The following is a 19,719-nucleotide window of genomic DNA, read 5'->3' as shown; positions in this document are numbered from 1 at the left end:
AAAGTTGAATTGTCATTTAGCTCTGACATCAAATATCTCGGAGTAAATTCATCCATGTCATTTGGATGATATGCTATTAAATCATATCCCTTAGCGAGCTTGTATTTTCCAGGTTTGAGATTATATCCGTTTTGGTGCTGAGCCATAAAGCTAAATAGGTTCGGGTCAGTATTTCCATCCTTGAACTTTCCAATAGCTTCTTTATATCTGTCACTAAAGTCAATACTATCTGGGAAACCACACTCTTCTTTAAGCATTTTTAAGAATTCTTGGTTTCCTTGTTCTCTACTTCTTTTATGTCCTTGCTCTGTTTGTGGTTGTTGCTGTGCAGGGTTTTGAACTGTTGGTTGTTGTGTTGGTTGTTGTGCTGGTTGTTGTGCTGGTTGTGGAGGTGGTTGTTGTGCTGGTTTTGGTGCATGCCTGTGTCTGTGTCCATGTGACGATGTAAATGTTTTAGGTAGTCCTGGTGCAGGTGCTTCTCTTGGAGGGTTTGGTGGTATATAAGTTCCACCAGCTGGCACATATGTTCCATCTGCAGCATAATGTCCTACCTGACTTTTCGTTTTAAGAAAGCATTTACTAGGTCTGTTTTGGTCTGTTGTAACTCTTTTTCTTGACTTTCCACAACAGTTGCTCTAACGGCGTCATAGGCACTTTGAACTGCCTGTCTCGTTGCTGCATCTGTTATTTTCGTCATATTTTGTGCTACTTCTCTTAACTCTTTGTCGAAACCTTCAGACTTCAGTTTCTTTCCAGATGAGAAGTCGTTCACTTGTTTCACCTTACTATGAAGAGCTTCGAAGGCGTTCTTAAAGTCAGCATTTGTTAAAGCTTCATTTGAACTGTCTTCATCCGCTTGTATTTTTGTCCTTATTGACCCTATAAGCTGGGCTGCTTTAGCGTTGGCTTGGGCATCTAACCAGTCATTGTTAGCTTTTATATATTCTGCGCTTTTCATTGCCTTTTGCATAGCCGCGTCGTTATTTTTACTTTCTTGTGCTAAGTTTTCATACTGTACGGTTTGGTTTTGCAACTGTAAAAGTTTTTCTGCCTTTACATTTGCTTCAACTTCTTTTTTATACTCATCGCTATCCATATATGTCTTCAGGCTTTTTGTTTTATCTCTTCATCTTTCAGTATTTTATATTGAGTAGTATGGTTTTTCAAATTTATGACATCTTGTTCCATTTTTGCTACTTCTGCTGCTTTTTCTGACACTTTTTTCGCATATTCCTCTGTACTTAGTTCTTTCAGTTGTTCTTCTTTCTTCTTTTTCTCTACGTTTAACTCATTGAGTTTCTTTGTGTGTCTGTCATATTCTAGTTTCTTTTCGTTTTCACTTATTTGTTTCTGTATGTCTATGTTTGACTTTTTGACATCTGTTATTTGATTTTTGAGTGAACTCAAATTCATTTGACTTTGAGGGTTATAGGCTGTTCCGTCTGCAGCTCCACCATAGCCTGCCATTTTCGCTAAAAGTCCCGCTCTTAAACCTCCACTCTGTGCACCAATGACTCGGTTTAAAAGCATAGGATTGCTTGACATTTGTTGCAACATAGTGGGGTCATTCAGCATTTGTTGTTGCAACTGTTGTTGTGGTGTCAGTTTTACTATTGGATGTTTCAATGCTCTCTTCCTCTTACGTATATTCTTACGTAGCTTACGTGGCATTTTAAGTGAAGTTAAAAAGCGGTTTTTGACAGATGTTTTATTGTGACTTCTTCGTAAAGACTTTGTTGAGATTTCTTCGTAAATGAGCGTAAATGACCCAAAAATATATTTTAGGGTAGAAGGTTAGATATAACCTCTTTTCTAACCTCTTTTCTACCCTCTTGAATTTTCATGAATTTCTTCGTAAAGACTTTGTTAAGACTTCTTCATCTAATTTCTCATGAACTTTCTTGTCTATGTTTTGTTGAGATTTCATCGTAAAGACTTTGTTGAGATTTCTTCGTAAATGACCCTAGTAGTATATTTTTGGTGTAAATTTCATGAAAATTCAAGAGGGTAGAAAAGAGGTTAGAAAAGAGGTTATATCTAACCTTCTACCCTAAACATTATTTTTGTCTGATTTTACGATGAAATCTTGACAAAACATTTACGAAGAAGTCTTGACAAAACATTTACGAAGAAGTCTTGACAAAACATTTACGAAGAAATCTTGACAAATTCAAGAGGGTAGAAAAGAGGTTAGAAAAGAGGTTATATCTAACCTTCTACCCTAAACATTATTTTTGTCTGATTTTACGATGAAGTTTTGACAAAGTCTTTACGATGAAGTTTTGACAAAGTCTTTACGATGAAATCTTGACAAAGTCTTTACGATGAAATCTTGACAAAGTCTTTACGATGAAATCTTGACAAAACATGAAAAACATATATATTTTGTGAAAAGCTCCTGGAAGACCCGTATATAAGAACTTCATTATACTCATTCATCCTCAGGGCTAGAAGGCACGAAGTGCCTGGAAGCCCCACTACCTTTTTTTTTTTTTTTTTTTTTTTTTTTCTATGAACTTCATATGCTTTAATAATAAATGAGCATGACCGACATGCTTATATTCACCTTTATATAGTCGGGGGTTTATTAATCTTTCCGTTATTTGGGATGTTCACGTATTGAAATTAAACGATCTCCGGAACGATTAATAAATATTTATCGTTTTCTGTGTTAATCGTTCACACCTTGATTATCATTATATGCACAGTATTTCATTGTCAAAAAATGAAAAATAAAGCCCCAATCTTTGTGTATCGCGATTGAATTGAATTTTATTTTTTTGTAAATTTATTTGACAAATTGATGACTCAAAGTCCAAACGAATTATCTGGCGAGGAGTACTTAAAACAGCACAACGTCGAAGGAATTCTTCAGGAGATTGTTGTATCCCTTTTGCAAAATCGTCCCACTGATGTTCGCAAGTATATCAGCGAGATGTGGCAACAAGCACCAATACCATTCCCATCTAAGATGAATAATGGATCTGGACAAGCATACTCAAGCATCAACTCTCAAAAAGTCCAAAATGCAGTTCCAACACGTAGAATTTCAGCCGTTTCTCCAGCAGCTATCCTCAAAAACCGTGATGAAAGGCGCAAAGCGTTTTCGTCAAAATCAATTTCAGCTACAACAATGGAAATACCAAAACATCCAAAAACTCCAGAAGAATATACCCAAATCGAAACAATTTGCAAGAAAGTTTCATTCTTATCATATCTCAAGAGCGATCAACTTGATGCACTCATTAACGCATTCTTCAAGATGGAATTCAAAGACAAAGACGTTATCATCAAACAAGGCGATAAACCAGATAATTTCTACATTATTCAGAGCGGTAACGTAGATATCTGGAAGAAGACAGGTGATGCTCCTGAAGTTAAGGTCATTACTCTCTCCGAAGGCTCTTATTTCGGTGAACTCGCTTTGATGAGTGGCCGTACAAGAGCCGCAACTGTTATCGCAGCAGGAACAGTCTACTGCTGGGCAATCGATCAGACAACATATTTATATCTTCTTAAGGACATCCATTATCAACGTCGTCAAAAATGCAAAGAAATTATCTCGGAAGTTCCAATTTTCAACCAGTTACCGGACTACCAGGCTATTCTCGTTGCAGAAGCAGCCGTTCTCGAAGAGTATCAGCCAGCAACTACCATCATTAAGCAAGGAGAAATTGGAAATAAATTCTATGTCATTCTTGCAGGTACTGTTGACGTTATTATCGATGGAAAGAAGGTCAATGAACTTGGACCAGGCAAATACTTCGGCGAAAGAGCTCTCATTTACAACTGTGCTCGCGCTGCTACAATTATTACAACTTCCCAGGTAAGAATCGCTTATATTTCTGGAGAAGTCTTCAGAAAGATCTTGGATAAGTGCCATGCAACATTCAAAAACAATGAATTGACATATAAGAAGGCAGAATAATCACAAAATTTTATTTTCTGTTAAATTTGTTTGATTAATATCTCTATTCTATTGATTTTAGAATTTTCTATAAATACATGTTTAAAAATCATCTAAAAATAAAAATATTGTTATCATAATTTCCATTTTTTGTTATTTCCGATGCACCATTGAGAGTCACATTAATCATAATAAGAATATCTATGAAATATTTAACGAGATTCAATTTTTCTTTTAAAATTCTAAATTTTCAATTTATTAACATCAATTTCACAAAGTTAATTATAACATTAAAAATTTTATAGATTTTTACTCTATTCATTAACAAACAATGTTTCAAATATTTGAGAAAGACGTGTAGCTTGATTTTTCAAAATTTCGTTCTGCGAACCAAGAATTTCTTGTATTGTTGGATCTAAATCTATAAGTTCAGTGATTTCTTCTTGCGAAAAATTATTTCTATCTCTATCAATTTGCTCTTGTAATAGTTTTATAAGGGCTCTGAGTATTTCCGCTGCATCTCTGCTTTCAAAGCCTCCGATTCCATCAAGAGCTGTGCAAAATACATCAATGATTTCTAATTCTCTTAATTTCAATAAATCTTGGAATTTGTATGATTTTTCAACTAGTTTGCATAGACATAATGTTGCAGGAACTATGTCTTTAAACCTTCCATCAATAACTCTGTTCTTTAACCCTTGAATAATTTCAGTTCCTGCAAAAACGTCTAAAATACTTTCCATATGATAGACATCTGCAGAATCTATAATAGCATTGCAAATATGGATGCAGCTTGTTGCAATTTTTTCAACAGAATCTGGAGAATTTATGATTTCGCTAATTTTATTACGAAATCCATTATATTGGTCAGGAGGAATGCATTGACAAAGGTCCATTCTAAATGCATTTGCCAATGCTTCATAACAATAAGTACAGAGCTCTGCATCTAAATCTGCTGCTCCAGTGAAAACGAAAAAGTGGAAACCTAGAGTTGTTATAGCACGTGGTGAATACTTGAATATAGTATTGATTCCGTTGACCGTGCAAATAAATACGTCACGATTTGGAGATTCTAATAACAATTTCATGATATCAACCATATTGAAATGCCAATCGTTTATCTGGTCATTGTCATTTGATAATACAGTAACTACTTCAGTAGGATTATCAGGATTTTGAGGATTTACTTCTTCATGTTTTTCTGCAGTTATACAAAACCGTGAGAAATCGTAGTAATCAAAACTATAGTCGATAAAAATATCTCCATATAGTAATCCGAATAGTAATACAGCTTGCATTTGAGTTTCTGGATTCATTGCAAGTCTTCCTATGTGGAAGATACCGTTTGCGTTTATGAAGTGATTTTTATGCATCTCAGATCCATTAATGCTCAGTAAATTGTAAATTAATTCAAAAGAATCAGGAAGATCGCCTGTAATCTCTTCATCGATAATTCCTACTGATAGCATCATCGAACGATTTGTGTCGTTACTTTCAATAATATATTTGAGAATTTCAAAACAATTTGGTCCTCTTTGCCTTAAATATGCTCCAAATTCGTGTATTATTGGTACATTAAGTATGGGAAATACAAGTGGATATGCTTCTCGGAGAATTGGTAAGAAATCCTCTAAATTTTCAATGGCTGTCATAACTTGTATTGTTAAATCTTCTGAAATTGTCATAGGAGATGTATTTTCTTCTTCTAATTCTTTGTGTACTGCGTTTTCTTCATTTGCTTCAAGTTGATCGCTTGGAAAATCCTTATAAAACATTTTTCTATTGATAAAAAAGTGACAGATTTTATAAAAAATGAACGTTAGAATGTCAATGAAGCCTGCCCTTCCATCTTTGAGGCCTATATCACCTGCATCTATATCAGATACACCTCGTGGAATCAAACCGCCATCAAAATTAGGAGCTCCAACACGTTATACAACAGATTTCGAAGTAAATCGTTCATTATTTTCACATTCACCACGTCAAAAGAAAATGTTATTACCAAAAGCAGAAAAAGAGCCAGAAAACACCGAACAAGAAGCAATTCCAGAACAAAAACCATCAGATATTTTATTAATTGAAGATTTAGTACTTCGAATTCCAGATTTCACATCAAAAGAACTTGATTTAGATACAGCAGATCCATATACAATATCTCCAATTTTGGACAGAATTCTTTGTGTTACAATTTCTTGGAAACCTGATGATGTTAAAGAATATATACAATATCCAATCATATCAACACTAGAAAACAGATTGTTTGCATTAATAGATATCGATGATTTCCTTCTTCGAACAATAATTTGCAAAATTATTTTGTGTTTGGCACTTGATGCTTCTTCATCTCTACTACTTCCTGTTGCCCGTATATTCTACAAATTAAGTAATGATAGCTTAAATGATCAATATTTCCTTGAAGAAGAAGTTGACGGAATATTAATACAATTAATCCTTAATTCGCCAATCGAATCAAAGGTTTTTGCAGCTGGTGCACTCAAGAATATAGCTAGCTACAAAGAAATTGCTGATAGATTAGCTGAATCAAAGATTTTTGAAATTTTCAACGAAATTCTGGATAAACCAGAAGCAGATGATACCCTTAAAGTTCAAATGTTATCTGCAATTAAGAATGCATGCAAATCTAAGCTATTTCAGTTCAAATTACTTAAAACAAATATTTTATCCAGAGCTGCAGGCGATCCTATACTATTTAACGATGTTCTTCGCACATGTGCAGCAATACCTGATGTTCCTAAAGAACAACGTACGAAAATCATGTCATTTATTCCGAAAAAGCAATTTGACGATGAAAAAATGTTGTCTTTGGTCACACGATCCATGTTAACCCTTTCAAAGGATCTTGAAAATACTATCGAATGCTGCAACGCAATTTTGTTTTTGCTTCCATTAACAAAAGAACATCCGGAATTGCAACTTGCGCTTCTCCAAATCGGAGCAATATCTGCACGTGACGATGTCTGTACGAATATATTCGAGAGTAATGGCATAATCCTTGGAATTCTCAAAGGAGAAGAAAGAGATATCGAAATTGGAATGGCAGCACTCGAAATTGTTAAGCACTACAAGAATCCATCCCTTAAGCAGCTCATTGAAGACTATACTGCAGCATTTACTTTCTAATTTTTGTTTTTTATAAAATATTTTAAATACGTAATATGTTTATTTGTCATATAGAATTCATCTGTATAGATATAAGTCTTGAATTTTATATATCAATTTTCCAAATTTTATATCATATATTGTGATTGATAAAAGCTCTTAATATTATACTTGTTACAAAGTGTGTATTTATTTATTATATGAAAAAAAGATTGTCATCGTTGAATAAAAAATTTGATGAATTTCGATATTAAATTTGAATCTTATATTTACATGTCATAATTTGCATTGATGTGTATATTATATGTAATAAATTTTAAGGAAAAAAGAAAGAAAAAATTAAAATACCGAAATTTTTAATAAATAGTAGCGAAAGATACATGAAAAAATAGAGTGCATGGATTAAATTTCTTCTTCTTGCACCAATGTTTGTGGAGCGAAGAATGGCTGTGAGATTTTTTCTTCGAAATCTGACTTGAATGGATCATCTTCATCTTGCGTGATATTTGTAGTCCAAAGTGGATTATTGAAGGTGACTGTAGATATGTCATACTTCTTCACAGTTCAAATATCAGAAAGACATGTATATTGAATAGTATAATCCTATGATATCAATATTTCAGAGAGATTTCGCTTTAATTATGCTAAAGTATCTGAAATTTAAATTATTTGATTGAATTTGTATGATGTTCTGTAAGATTATGGTATATCTTCATTATTATGAGTTGTTCTTAGTTTTATTTCCTATTTGCTCATGATGGAATATCGATTTATATTCATTGTTGAATTTAGCATCAAATAGATATTATATTTAATTCTGTTTCTCAATGAGGATGATATTCCTAAAATTAATTCTAAATTAGAACTTAAATTAATGGATTCAAATTTTATCATATGAAATCATAACCCAAAAAAAATATGAAAAGTAAACGTATACAAAACTCATTAAATATTCGAAATAATGAAAATGTGTTATTTTTTTGTTAATGAAAGATACAAATTATTTCACTCAGAGCTACAAGCAAATCGGAAGCATAACAGCCACAGCAACTTGCCAATTTAATAGTTATGACTCAATGGATATCAATTTAAATGATTTGCCCGTTGTTAGCATTCGATCTACGTATAATGTAACTCTGAGTGGCCCCTTTATTTCATTTCAAAATGCTGATTTATCACAAGACACAAAATCTATTGAATTCTATTTATTTACTCCTTATTATATGGTCAGAAAAATTAAATTAGATACAATGCAACTAGTTCCCATACACGAACTATTTCATAAATCTCATGCTATGAAATTTGACTCAGAATTAGAATGTACTCAATGGATTGAAAAAATTCGAAAAGTTCGTTCTTTAATTAATGAAGTTAATTTCAATCTACCACCTGTTGTCGCTCATGTGTTAGTTTATGATCCTACTGGTCATCCGCTCGGTATCTATGAAATAAATTATTTAAATAAACAAATTATTTTCAACGCATCTGCAAAAGCATCTAGTATTCCACCTGTTAAAATTACACTTAACTCATATATAATACCTCCATTAGAGTGTTCCTACGCAGAAGGCAATCAAAAAGGAAAATCAATAATTATTAAGTCAAAACAATTATTACAAGAATATATGTTGGCATTTGAGTCATTCGACTTCTTGAAATTTACATTTATTACAATTTATATTTCTATTAAGCAATTAATTAAAAAATCTTCAAAACCACCGCCAGTTGTCCTTGCAAAGCCATTCATTGAGAGAGTTTATGAACTAGAATGGCAAGATATGGAATTTGCCTCGATGCAGCAAGCTCCAATTCCGAAATCAAATCAAAATAACAAAATTATTAAATTTAAAGCTCATGTTGATATTCCTGAGAAGGCTTCCTCGCATCTAGAGCTTCTTAAGTTCGATCTACCAATTTCTAGAAAGGTTTATTTCGCAAATTCCAAAGAAAAAACTTCAAAAAAGCAAAACTTCAGATCAAGGTCAGAAGAAGAGATATCGTTCAGTAGTGAACTATTAAAAATCCAAAATGAGTCAAGAACACAGATTCCACCTTTATTTAACGAAATTTCAAAATCAAATCTTCCGAAATACAAAACAGACTTTCTTTCTAAGGAATTCCTGATCCCTGGAAGCAAGTTATGCGAAGATTGCATCATGAGACCTCTTTGTTCCCCTCAAACAAAGAAAATTTTGGAAAATTTCGGTTTTGAAATTCCGGAAAGAGGACAACCGATCTACGGAACGCAATACTTTGCTGCATTAAGCAAGTTAGTAACAGAAATACGCGAATTTAACTTGAATGATGGAGCAATTGTCTCAATAATAACTATTTTGGCAAAAATCATGTCAGAAAACACAATTAACTCTTTTTACGAACACTTTTCCAAAATAGTTGACCAAAATATCGATAATATTGAGAAATTGGCGATTTTTATTTCTCGAATTTTTTATATGGGAATAATTTCGCGTTTTCTTTCATCATTATCCAGTCCAATGTTCTCTAGTCTCTATACTGATTCTTCCCTCCTTAAATCTCCTGAATTTATTGAATTATTAAGGGCATCTCTTCAACCGATCCTCAAAACGACGTTTTCTGGAATATTCCCCGGAACCAATCCCGATATAAAGGTTTTCCCAAGGTTTGATACAAAAATTCGAAACGATACAATTATATTAAAACAAAAGTTGATGAATGGAGAATCCCTTCCACTTGATATCATCTCCGACATTGTATATAATGTATCGCAGTTCTTTGCAAGCAATTTCAAGCCTCCGACGCCGATAATTGCGAAATCTTGCAGAAATTCTTTTTATTGCTTCCAAGTTGCCATTTCAGGGATATTCCATGATACAACAGAGCTTTTGGCACTGAAACAAACTGTTACAAACATAACTTCGACGAAATCAGATAATTTAGTTTGTTACGCAGTTATTTCTGGTCTAAAACTCGGAATGGCTTCTTCATGGGTTGCTGCTGCTATTTCAGCTGCAAGAACTGAAGGTTTGTGCTTAGAAAGTTCGATGTTTAAAGATGAAGTCATTGTTGCCAATTTAATTGACTCATTAAACTCTCTTTCATCAATATTCTTTGAGATTAACGATGAAGAGATTTTTTCTTTCCCAAATCCTTTCAATAACTAAACAAATTTTTTTGTATGTTTGTTTTTAATACTCAAATTAACTTGTTTTTCTCATTTTATGTTTCTATGACACTTAAACTTACACATTATTTTTGATCCAAATGGTGTTCGACATTCATGACAAGTAGTAGATACGATTATATTTAATTGAATATAAACGATTCTGAATTCTACTACTTTATAAAAGTGGCGATTTATTTCCCCTATCTGGTCTCAAAAGAACGGAAATTAATAGAAATAAATTAATTCTTTTTTCACTTCAAAATTTTTGGAATCGAATTTTACAAAATTAAAAAAAAAGGTAGTGGGGCTTCCAGGCGCGTTGCGCCCTCTAGCCCTGAAGATGTTTAGTATAAATGAAGTTTTTATTCGGAGGGCTTCCAGGCGCGTTGCGCCCTCTAGCCCCGAAGATGTTTAGTATAAATGAAGTTTATATTCGGAAAATTGTTAGTCTTCTGGGTCGAAAACATTATATAATGTGTCACTTTTCACAAATTATATATGTTTTCATGTTTTGTCACTTTTCTGTCACTTTTCGGGTAAAAACATTTTTATTATTATATATAAATGAATTTTACAAAACCTCCGTTACCGTTCTTTGGAAATAAGAGTAGATGTAAAGATATTATATTGAGAGAACTTAAGAAACTACCGAATGGTCTAACATTTGTAGATTTGTTCGGTGGAAGTTTCTATATATCCCATTTATGTCATACAATATTCCCAGACTCAAAGATTATATGCAATGACTTCGACAACTATATGGACCGTCTCAAACATATTCCAGACACAAACAATATATTGAAAGAGTTAAAAGAAAAGATACTTATAGGTAAGATGGAACGTATACCATTAGATAAGAAAAATATTGTGAGAGAGGTTTTGAAAAAAGCAGAATATATAGACTGGGATAGTATATCTGCTAGACTATTATATAGTGGTGCTATAAGAGTTCATGACATTGAAACACTTATGTCAAAAGTTTTATATCTTAACTATACAAATGTTTTCAAAGAGGACATAGAAAAATATATTGAGGGTATAGAGTTTGTGAGATGTCATTGGACAGAGCTGTATGAAAAATATAAAGACAAGGAAAATGTTTTCTTTATAGTGGACCCACCGTTCTATAACACATGGGATTTTCAATACCAAGTAGACTGGACTTTGAGAGACTCTTTAGAAACTTTAGACGTTTTACATAACCATCCATGCTTTTACTTTACATCCGATAAAAGTGGTTTGGAAACCGTTATGAGATGGTTAGAAGACATACATGACTATGAGTTTATATATGACAAGATAGAATATGAGAGAGGTCCTATAAACTGGAGAAAGTGTCACAATAAAGAAATTTTATTAGTAAGTAAATGTGGTTTGAAATAGGACTACTTGTTTTAGGTTTTTTCCATTGTGTCATTTATTTATTTGACGTGGCAGAAAAGTACAGAGAATATGAAGATGAACCAATGCCTACAAATGTTCAGCATATGTACTCGTAAGAGATATTTTTATCTAATATTAAATGGACGCAAAGAACTTAGCGAATGCACAGCAACCTGGACAACCAAACCCAGAGAATATTCCAAATGAAGTTAGAATACAAACTGCAATGGCAAACTATGGTCAAGTGCCAACAGATGTACAAATGCAAACTGCCATGTCAAATGACGCTGCGTTAGGTTTGCCACCATGGTATGCAAATATGAGATGGAAAGAGTTTTATACAAACCCTGAAGTGGGATATAAACAACTTTATGCAGATGACGCGAACACAGGAGTTGACCCAGAATATGTTTTCTACCAGAGGAGAAACAGAATGTATGAGCTCCAGTTAAAGAATGCTATGGAACTCAACAGGAAACGTAAGAGACTAGGCGGACATTAGATTTTTACATATAGTAAAATGGGTTTCTTCAGTAGTATTGGAAACTTCTTTCGAAATGTTGGAAGAGGTATATGGAATGGAATAAAATCTGTCGGAAGAGGAGTATGGAACGGTGTCAAAAATATTGGTAAAAGAGTAGGTCAGTTCGTTGGTATTATCCCTAAAGACCCTGAACCAGAAGAGCAAGCTCCTGTTATACAACAGCCTGAACCTGCACCACAGTCTAGTTGGCAACCAAATCCAACACCACAACCGGTATATTAAAAAATTATATTTTTACCGTTCGATAGTAGTTGTATATGAAACTAAGTTCTAAGTAAAACGCATGGTATAATGGAATTATTCTTTTTCTTCCATCTGTAGTAAACCATACTTGAAAGTCTGAAATACTTCCACTCGGTGGTTCATATAACTTTGTAGGTTTTTCGTAAAAGTCATTTGCCAAGCATAAAAAAGAGTTTTGGGCGCCAGAAAATGAAGCATGAACAATAATAGCATCTGGATCGAAAATATTTTCATATGTTCCATTAGGGTTTTCGACTTCATAATAGTCCGGGTGTACTGGATATGCCGCAGGCTGATTTAACATCCTCATAAATCTATACCATGCCAAGTTGTTATATTTTGTGGAAATATAAACGTTTTCTCCAAGGTCTTCTATTTTATTGATTTTAACAGTTGCATTTTTCCTGTCATAAATAATATCGAGATGGTATTCTCCTTCGTCAATGTTATACTGGTTTGCATATTCAATATAGATGTCGTTTATTTTTTCTTGAAAAGCTTGAAGAGTTGTTTCTAAGTTTATAAGCAAACTAACTTGTAAAAGTTTTCCCTGTTCAAATTTCTCATACATACGTTTTTCTTTGTTATAGTATCGAACTTCAAAACCGACCGTAAATGGGAAACCATGTATGGCTTCTGAAATGAACTTCATTCTACGAAAGCCAATAGCTTTTGTGACGGATGGGTCTCTTAACCATCTTAATGGGTAGTCAAAACGATAGCCTTCATGCTTTACGGTATCTGTCTCAAACTTTTGACTGACATTAGTAAAAAGTTCATCTAATGGTTTAGTTGTAGCAACTCTAGAATTTTCTTTTTCTATTGGAAGCATATTTTATCTATAATAAAAATGTCAAATGAAACAGCGTCTATGAGAGAAATACAACACAACCGACAACTCATTATGCAAGCTCTAAATAAGAACACAACAAACTTTTCAAACTATTCTAAGATATCTGAGTCATTGAAAGAAGGAAACTTAAAACTGACATTAAACCCAATGACAGATGAGTTTCTGTTTCAAGACAATAAGAACCATACTGTCTGTATAAATCCAACAAAAGGAACTTTAAACGAGAAACCTATAAATGAACTTCTTTTGAAAGCAGATGTTGACAACAAAGCTGACAAAGAATATGTCATTGAAAAAGTTCAAGAAGAACATGACAGAGCAGATGCAACATATGCAACAAAAGAGGATGTTGAAAATAAAGCTGACAAAGAAACTGTAGATATGTTGGCACAAACGGTTTCAAGTCATACCAGAGGTTTAATGGAAGATAGTGTCCATTTGCAAAGACTTGACATAGATGTTTCAAATAAAGCCGACAAAAATCATACACATAACATCTCTGACGTAAATGAACTTCAAGAAAAGTTAGATGACAAAGCTGACAAAGAAACTGTAGATATGTTGGCACAAACGGTTTCAAGTCATGACAGAGCTTTAATGGAAGATGGACAACAGTTGAAAGAGCTTGAGAAAGGTGTTACAGAGTTAAGGAATACAAAAGCAGACTCGACATGGATAGCTGGATATGTAGATGCAACAAAAGAATATATTTTCGCATGGACAGAAGGAACATACCCACAAAAACATCATACACATAACATCTATGACGTAAATGAACTTCAAGAAAAGTTAGATGACATTATGCATCTAAGACAGGAACTCAATGTGCTTAAACAAATTTTGCCGAATCTTATTTACCCGGTTGGCTCATTATATGTTTCAATGAACTCTACCAGACCAGAAGTAGTACTTGGTTTTGGAACTTGGACTCAAATAGTCGACAGGTTTTTGTATTGTGCAAACTCTTCAAAGGAAACAGGTGGAAGTAAAACGATTTCAGGTGAAAATTTACCTGCACACAGTCACTACATAGATTTAAGTACATCTCAAGCAGGTTGGCATAAGCATAGATATTGGGATTGGTCAGGAATGACAAAAGGTAAAGGATATGATGTTAAAGACGAGGTTAAGTTTGCTATAAATTGTTACTGGAGTGACACTCAGGGAGAAGGAAACCATACACATTTCGTTTCGGGATATACGCAAACAACGGGACAAAGTAAAGAATACATGCCACCTTACATGACAGTTTACGCATTGTATAAAATTGCTTAGTCGTCATTTTCAACTTCTTTAGCATATTCGTCAGGAGTTGTCTTATATTTGTTAGGAACTGTCTTTGAAAGTATACCACCTTGAACTTTGACAAGTTTGAAACGAGGTCTGGCAATAGTAGTTTTATCTTCTGCTTGCAGTGTGTACATTTTGCCATGTTTGCCTAAAACTTCATAATATTCTCTTGTATACTTTCTTCTATTTTTACGAACACGAATGTGAGTACCTGTCGGGTTCCCATTGTTGTCATAGTCAATAGTATTTTCATATGGGTCGCGTTTAGGTATTTCTATTTTTACTTTGTCACCTTTCTGAAGTTTGAAGCCCGGCATTCTTTCTTGTTTGTCTCTTTTGACTAAATTATTAAATATATAGTCTTTCTCTAAGTCAGGGTTGTTTTTCATTTCTTCGGGGAGTGGTTTCCCAAACCTTTTTGTTTACGGTTATTGTAAATATTTAAAACTTGTCTCATCTTTGCCATGGAGAAGTGTCTATACTTGTCGTCATATGACATTTCATTTGCTTCACCACCTTGTGGTTGGTTTAAGTCTCTTAACATTTTTATACAACCGTCAATGACACCAAGAGCAGAATGGTTTTGGTCGACAATGAAATATTGGTTTACATTTTTTGAACGCAGATAGTTTTTTACATCATCTGATTTGAAAGAACTTTCACAGTCAGATGTCAGTTTTGTTGGATGGTATTTGTCAACGAATATTGTCAAAGCAGTTTTCACATCTAAAATATTTTTGGACCATAATGGTATGGCTTCACAGTATCTTGTGTTTTGACCAACAAATATTAACCAGTATGGAGGTCCATCTGTTCTAACTCTCGGAATGTTTTCCAAGATATCCATAAACCAAGCATTTGGTGTTGAACTAAAGATTTTTATCATGAGTGCTTTCTTTGTCGCTTTCGAAACATAGGGGTCCTTGTTTGGATTCGTCATTTTTTACCCTATAAGAAATGGGTTTATTTGGCGCATTAGCAGGAGTTGCATCCAGATTTTTGCCCGCAGTGGGAACAATAGCCAGAGGTGCATTTGGAGTTGGAAGGAAGATTTTGAGTACATTAGGTATACTTAAAGAGAAAGCACAACCTATTATACAAACTGTACAGAAAGGTTGGGATGTAGCACGAGATGCAACAAATCTTATTCCAAATCCTGAAACAAGAGGAAAAGTTCAAGGATGGATGGACAATGTAGGAAGACAAGCAGGAAACTATTATAACAAAGCAAATGACTACTATAACCAAGCAGGACACTATATGGACCAAGGTGAAAGATTCTTTAACAGAGGATATAACCATGCACAACAATGGGTAAGCAATAACCAACCGCAACCACCTCAAACTTGGGGAATGTAAAGTTTTTTACTGAGATGAAATGAACAATGCAGCATTGAGACAAATGAGTTCAAGATGGATTTGTCGGCTTCCAGCATTTACACCACGTGCTTGTAAAGTTCCTCCTATACCTCAGGAAGTTTTAGACCGACTTAAAAAACCTAAACAACCAGTTGAAAACAAACCAAACTAAATTTTTTTACTGAGATGAAATGAACAATGCAGCTTTAAACAGAATAAGTCATGGAAGACCACCTTTTACACCACGTGTTTGTACAGTTCTTCCTATACCTCAGGAAGTTTTAGACCGACTTAAAAAACAACAACAACCAGTTGAAAACAAACCAAACTAAAATTTTTTACTGAGATGAAATGACCGAAGAAGTTGAAACGGTAGATTTGACACCACAAACAAAAAGTTCAGAACCATTGTCAAAACCTGTCAAAGAACTTACAGATGAAGAGAAAAATTCAATAATAGAAAGTGCCAGGTCTGGAAATACAAACCCTAACTATAAAGTCACTTTTCATAGAAATGGAACGGCTAGTATCTCAAAAAAGAAACAGACTCTCACAAATAAAATATTGAAGTCTGAAGGAGCTTTCGAGACAACAGATGGAAAAGTTTACTTCACTGACCAACAGTTCATTATAGAACATCTCATTGACTTAGAGTCGAAATATTCTAAACTTTACAACAAACACAAAAAGTTGAAAGGAAAACAAAAACAAATGGCATATGATATTTATGAAGATGTTGACGACACAACTGTTCCTGCAAGTGAAGTAAAGTCAGAGGAACCGAAAAGTGACGAAAAACCGATAGAAGAAGAAAAACCAAAAACTGAAGATAAACCAAAACCAAAGTTTAGTTTCCAAACTAAACCAAGTCAACCTTCATTAGCTGGTATGGGGTGGCGTCAAAGACTTATGGCAGCAGGCGGTTATGTAAAGTAAAGAAAAAAAATATTTTTTTATTTTTATAAAAATGCCCCCATATAGAATGGATAGAAAGTCTGCTAGAATAAAAGCAGAGTTACAAAGATATGGTTGGAGAGTTTCGAAGAAGTTTAAATATAGGAAGGGAAGACCCATAAAAGTCTATGACAAATTGTCTGGTCTTCGCTACGAAATGGATTTGGAAACAGCACGTGCCAATTATCCAAACAGACTAGAGAGGTTAGAAGAAGAACGTCTTATGGACATGCCTTTCGATGTTAGTGAACCTCAAGTTGAAGGACACGACGGCTTTGCCAGATTCTACTGGAAACATGACGAACAATTGCATCCTTTGAGAAGGAAAAAAGGAAAAGGTGAAGACGCACATGCTCCCATGGAAAGAACAAGATATGCATATGAAAAGTATCGTGAAGTTAGAAGTCAAATTACATCTGGTCGAACCTTTACAGTAAACTTTGACGAAGGAAAGAACAAAGAAGGCTTCATGGGTGTACTTGCTGCCATACAAGACGGAAATAAGAAAGGACACAATCTCAGATTGACCATAACAGATTTGGATGGTCACATTTACTATGCACATGGCAATGAACAAACAGCCGCAAAACTTCTTGACGCTTTCAAGACTACAAAGAGAGAACAAATGGTTGACTCCGACTCAGACATTTTGAATGCAATTGAAGGAATTGCAAGTGTCAAGTTCGAATGGTACCAACCTAACCCTCAAGCAGTCAGACAACATGCTGGATACTTCCCGTTCATAAATAAGTCTGACATTGACTTGACAAGGTATGGAATTTACAATTCAATTGAAACAATTGTCAACGAACCTTGCATTCTTACATGTCTCAGGAACTCTGGTCTTGTTACAGATGAGAAGATGAAGTATCTTGAGTCATGTGTTAAGACAAGGTACATTCTCAGAGGTCAATTGGCAAAAATTGCACCGTTGGCAAATGTCAATATCCGAGTCAACATACCTACAGCTAAAGGTTCTTCACATGACGACTATGTTGTTGACAAAGACTTACCATGGTTGAAGATTGTAATTGTCCACAACCACTTCATGTTGAACGAAAGTCTTACAAACCCATTCTTTGGTAAAAGTAAGTGCAACATTGTCAGAGCTGTAAACATTCTTTTCGAGAAAGGTTTGTTGGAACCAATTCCAGATGACAAGCTGACAGAAACTTTTGTACCAAAAGACGAAACAAACTTTTCATTGTTAGCAAGACCAAAAGTTGTTCCAGACAAAGTTCTAGTACAAAAGAAGTACACAGTTCCACAAGGGTTGGTATGTTCGGATACCAACCTGAACCAGAAGAACTTCCAATGAGGTTGCAAGAACTTCAAGATGCTATAAATAAACTTCCATTGAGACATCCAATTGACGTCAAATTGTATTGGAGAGCATCTGAGTTAGGTCAGAAGGTTTTATATGAAACAGGCTGCTTTGACGATGTTTATGAGATAACAGGAGAAGTTTCTCAGAAGATAAGAGACTCACTTGAATTTCCACAAACTGGTCCGATAGGTTGCGACAAGTTCGACTCAGATGAAAAAATATACTATGTCGACCTTAACGCTGCGTACATGAGGTTTGTCCAATATATTCCGACTGGAATTCCAAACGAAGATGGTGAGTTCCCGGGAAGGAACTATACAGTTGGAAAAGTCATACAACAACTGTATGATATTAGGAAAGCTTCAAACCCCAAACTTGCAATGACACTCAAATTGCTTATGAATTCGACATGGGATATTCCATTAAGAAACCTCAAGAGATGAAGAGTAAACATTATGAGAAGGTCGCAACTTTGTTGAAAGGTTTTCTCCTTTTGTGTTTTGAAGTACGAATTCACTCAAGGTCAAAAGTGGCTTAGTAACCACATTAAACCTATTGTCGAACATTGGTCTTACCCTCAGTTCGCAAAGGCAGTCCTTGACAACTACAACAAATTCTTCTCCGAAGTCAAATCCAAAGTGAAGGTTTACTATGAGAACATTGACGCACTCATGACGAACGAAGAAGGATACAACAAACTCATTGAAATGGGAATGGTCAGTGAAAAGATGGGCTGTTTTAAGCTAGATAAGGTATTTTCCGAAGTTCATGTAATATCGAAAAGGAAATATTGGGGCATACTTGAAGACGGCACAGAAATAAAACATTGCATGAAGTAAAAAAATTTATTTTTAAAAAAGTGACATTTTTTTTTAATTTATTTGAACTGTACGCTGAGTTTGTTGGAGAAGACCGTTGGGAAACTTGTTTGTTAGATGAGAAATATGAAATGGCATACCATTTAAAACAATATATTTTTACATATATTAAATGTTTCAGGTTGAAAAACAAAGAACAAAAGTAGCAGATACAAAACGTTAGACTATATCTATATCTTACAAATGCTGGTAGGACTATTTCAGATGAAGAAATTTCATCCCGAGCATACAGGTTTGACTATCCAATTCGTTGGCTTCAAAGTCCTTCAGATGCAAAGGCAATAGGATTTAGAAGAGTTTTGTTTTCAAATAGAACTAACGCATTTATGTTCGCAGTATATTTTCATGGGCAGTATAAAGGTTCTGATGGTCTAATAGACAATTTGACGAAATGAGAATCTTTACAATTCGTTCAGACGAAAGTCTTGAGAAAACTCTAAATGACTTTCAAACTCAAATGAACAAATATTATTGGGAATTTTCAAAAAAAATACGACTCTTTACTAAATGGAACATACTATCTGAAACTAGAATATGACAAGATGAACTCCACCGTTTCATTTCAAAAGATTGAAATTAACCCTCCAAGAGATACAGAGTTTTTATTTTGGGAAGTAGACAAACGTTCTTGGGCACAATTTCTTCGGTTACTAAACCAGAACGAACCATTACCACCAGATGGTCCATTTAAATTTTACTTCCACCAGCAGATTTGA

General features: G+C 34.2%; 13 protein-coding genes and 1 pseudogene across 14 annotated transcripts, besides 2 other annotated features; 11 read left to right on the top strand and 3 right to left on the bottom strand.

The window, feature by feature from the left end:
* Positions 1 to 2,509: part of a mobile genetic element that runs on past the window's edge.
* TVAGG3_0931830 lies at positions 180 to 1,188 on the bottom strand (annotated as a pseudogene). Its single transcript has one exon. A coding segment is annotated over exon 1 (1,009 nt).
* A 218-nt stretch (positions 2,510 to 2,727) lies between the features above and the next one.
* On the top strand, positions 2,728 to 4,082 carry TVAGG3_0931810 (cAMP-dependent protein kinase regulator protein; the record flags this gene model as incomplete). The annotated part of the gene is made up of 1 exon (XM_001318946.2): positions 2,804 to 3,928. One exon carries the CDS (start codon positions 2,804 to 2,806, stop codon positions 3,926 to 3,928), a length of 1,125 nt encoding a protein of 374 aa, XP_001318981.1.
* Positions 4,083 to 4,221: 139 nt separating this feature from the next.
* Positions 4,222 to 5,682, bottom strand: TVAGG3_0931800 (armadillo (ARM) repeat-containing protein family; the record flags this gene model as incomplete). Its single annotated transcript, XM_001318947.1, has 1 exon — positions 4,222 to 5,682. The coding sequence occupies one exon, from the start codon at positions 5,680 to 5,682 to the stop codon at positions 4,222 to 4,224; it is 1,461 nt and encodes a 486-aa protein (XP_001318982.1).
* A 37-nt stretch (positions 5,683 to 5,719) lies between these two features.
* TVAGG3_0931790 (armadillo repeat containing 2 protein family) lies at positions 5,720 to 7,048 on the top strand (the record flags this gene model as incomplete). The annotated part of the gene is made up of 1 exon (XM_001318948.1): positions 5,720 to 7,048. One exon carries the CDS (start codon positions 5,720 to 5,722, stop codon positions 7,046 to 7,048), a length of 1,329 nt encoding a protein of 442 aa, XP_001318983.1.
* A 965-nt stretch (positions 7,049 to 8,013) lies between these two features.
* On the top strand, positions 8,014 to 10,206 carry TVAGG3_0931780 (uncharacterized protein; the record flags this gene model as incomplete). The annotated part of the gene is made up of 1 exon (XM_001318949.1): positions 8,014 to 10,170. The coding sequence occupies one exon, from the start codon at positions 8,014 to 8,016 to the stop codon at positions 10,168 to 10,170; it is 2,157 nt and encodes a 718-aa protein (XP_001318984.1).
* Positions 10,207 to 10,736: 530 nt separating this feature from the next.
* On the top strand, positions 10,737 to 11,292 carry TVAGG3_0931770 (phage tail repeat-like family; the record flags this gene model as incomplete). Its single annotated transcript, XM_051252621.1, has 1 exon — positions 10,737 to 11,292. A coding segment is annotated over one exon (556 nt), but the record flags the coding sequence as incomplete, so codon positions are not given.
* Positions 11,293 to 11,694: 402 nt separating this feature from the next.
* On the top strand, positions 11,695 to 12,057 carry TVAGG3_0931760 (uncharacterized protein; the record flags this gene model as incomplete). The annotated part of the gene is made up of 1 exon (XM_051252620.1): positions 11,695 to 12,057. One exon carries the CDS (start codon positions 11,695 to 11,697, stop codon positions 12,055 to 12,057), a length of 363 nt encoding a protein of 120 aa, XP_051078194.1.
* An 18-nt stretch (positions 12,058 to 12,075) lies between these two features.
* TVAGG3_0931750 (serine threonine-protein phosphatase family) lies at positions 12,076 to 12,321 on the top strand (the record flags this gene model as incomplete). The annotated part of the gene is made up of 1 exon (XM_051252619.1): positions 12,076 to 12,321. The coding sequence occupies one exon, from the start codon at positions 12,076 to 12,078 to the stop codon at positions 12,319 to 12,321; it is 246 nt and encodes an 81-aa protein (XP_051078193.1).
* A 4-nt stretch (positions 12,322 to 12,325) lies between these two features.
* TVAGG3_0931740 (uncharacterized protein) lies at positions 12,326 to 13,174 on the bottom strand (the record flags this gene model as incomplete). The annotated part of the gene is made up of 1 exon (XM_001285477.2): positions 12,326 to 13,174. The coding sequence occupies one exon, from the start codon at positions 13,172 to 13,174 to the stop codon at positions 12,326 to 12,328; it is 849 nt and encodes a 282-aa protein (XP_001285478.2).
* Positions 13,175 to 13,588: 414 nt separating this feature from the next.
* Positions 13,589 to 19,719: part of a mobile genetic element that runs on past the window's edge.
* TVAGG3_0931730 (phage tail repeat-like family) lies at positions 13,997 to 14,470 on the top strand (the record flags this gene model as incomplete). The annotated part of the gene is made up of 1 exon (XM_001283446.2): positions 13,997 to 14,470. One exon carries the CDS (start codon positions 13,997 to 13,999, stop codon positions 14,468 to 14,470), a length of 474 nt encoding a protein of 157 aa, XP_001283447.2.
* On the top strand, positions 15,443 to 15,844 carry TVAGG3_0931720 (uncharacterized protein; the record flags this gene model as incomplete). Its single annotated transcript, XM_051252618.1, has 1 exon — positions 15,443 to 15,844. One exon carries the CDS (start codon positions 15,443 to 15,445, stop codon positions 15,842 to 15,844), a length of 402 nt encoding a protein of 133 aa, XP_051078192.1.
* Positions 15,864 to 16,016, top strand: TVAGG3_0931710 (uncharacterized protein; the record flags this gene model as incomplete). Its single annotated transcript, XM_051252617.1, has 1 exon — positions 15,864 to 16,016. The coding sequence occupies one exon, from the start codon at positions 15,864 to 15,866 to the stop codon at positions 16,014 to 16,016; it is 153 nt and encodes a 50-aa protein (XP_051078191.1).
* TVAGG3_0931700 (phage tail repeat-like family) lies at positions 16,196 to 16,775 on the top strand (the record flags this gene model as incomplete). The annotated part of the gene is made up of 1 exon (XM_051252616.1): positions 16,196 to 16,775. A coding segment is annotated over one exon (580 nt), but the record flags the coding sequence as incomplete, so codon positions are not given.
* Positions 16,827 to 17,467, top strand: TVAGG3_0931690 (uncharacterized protein; the record flags this gene model as incomplete). The annotated part of the gene is made up of 1 exon (XM_051252615.1): positions 16,827 to 17,467. A coding segment is annotated over one exon (641 nt), but the record flags the coding sequence as incomplete, so codon positions are not given.

This window comes from Trichomonas vaginalis, chromosome I (assembly GCF_026262505.1).
Source record: "Trichomonas vaginalis G3 chromosome I, whole genome shotgun sequence".
In the NCBI taxonomy this organism is placed as follows: Eukaryota; Parabasalia; order Trichomonadida; family Trichomonadidae; genus Trichomonas; species Trichomonas vaginalis.
Note: the sequence above shows the minus strand (reverse complement) of the source record. Positions and strands in the feature narration are given on the sequence as shown.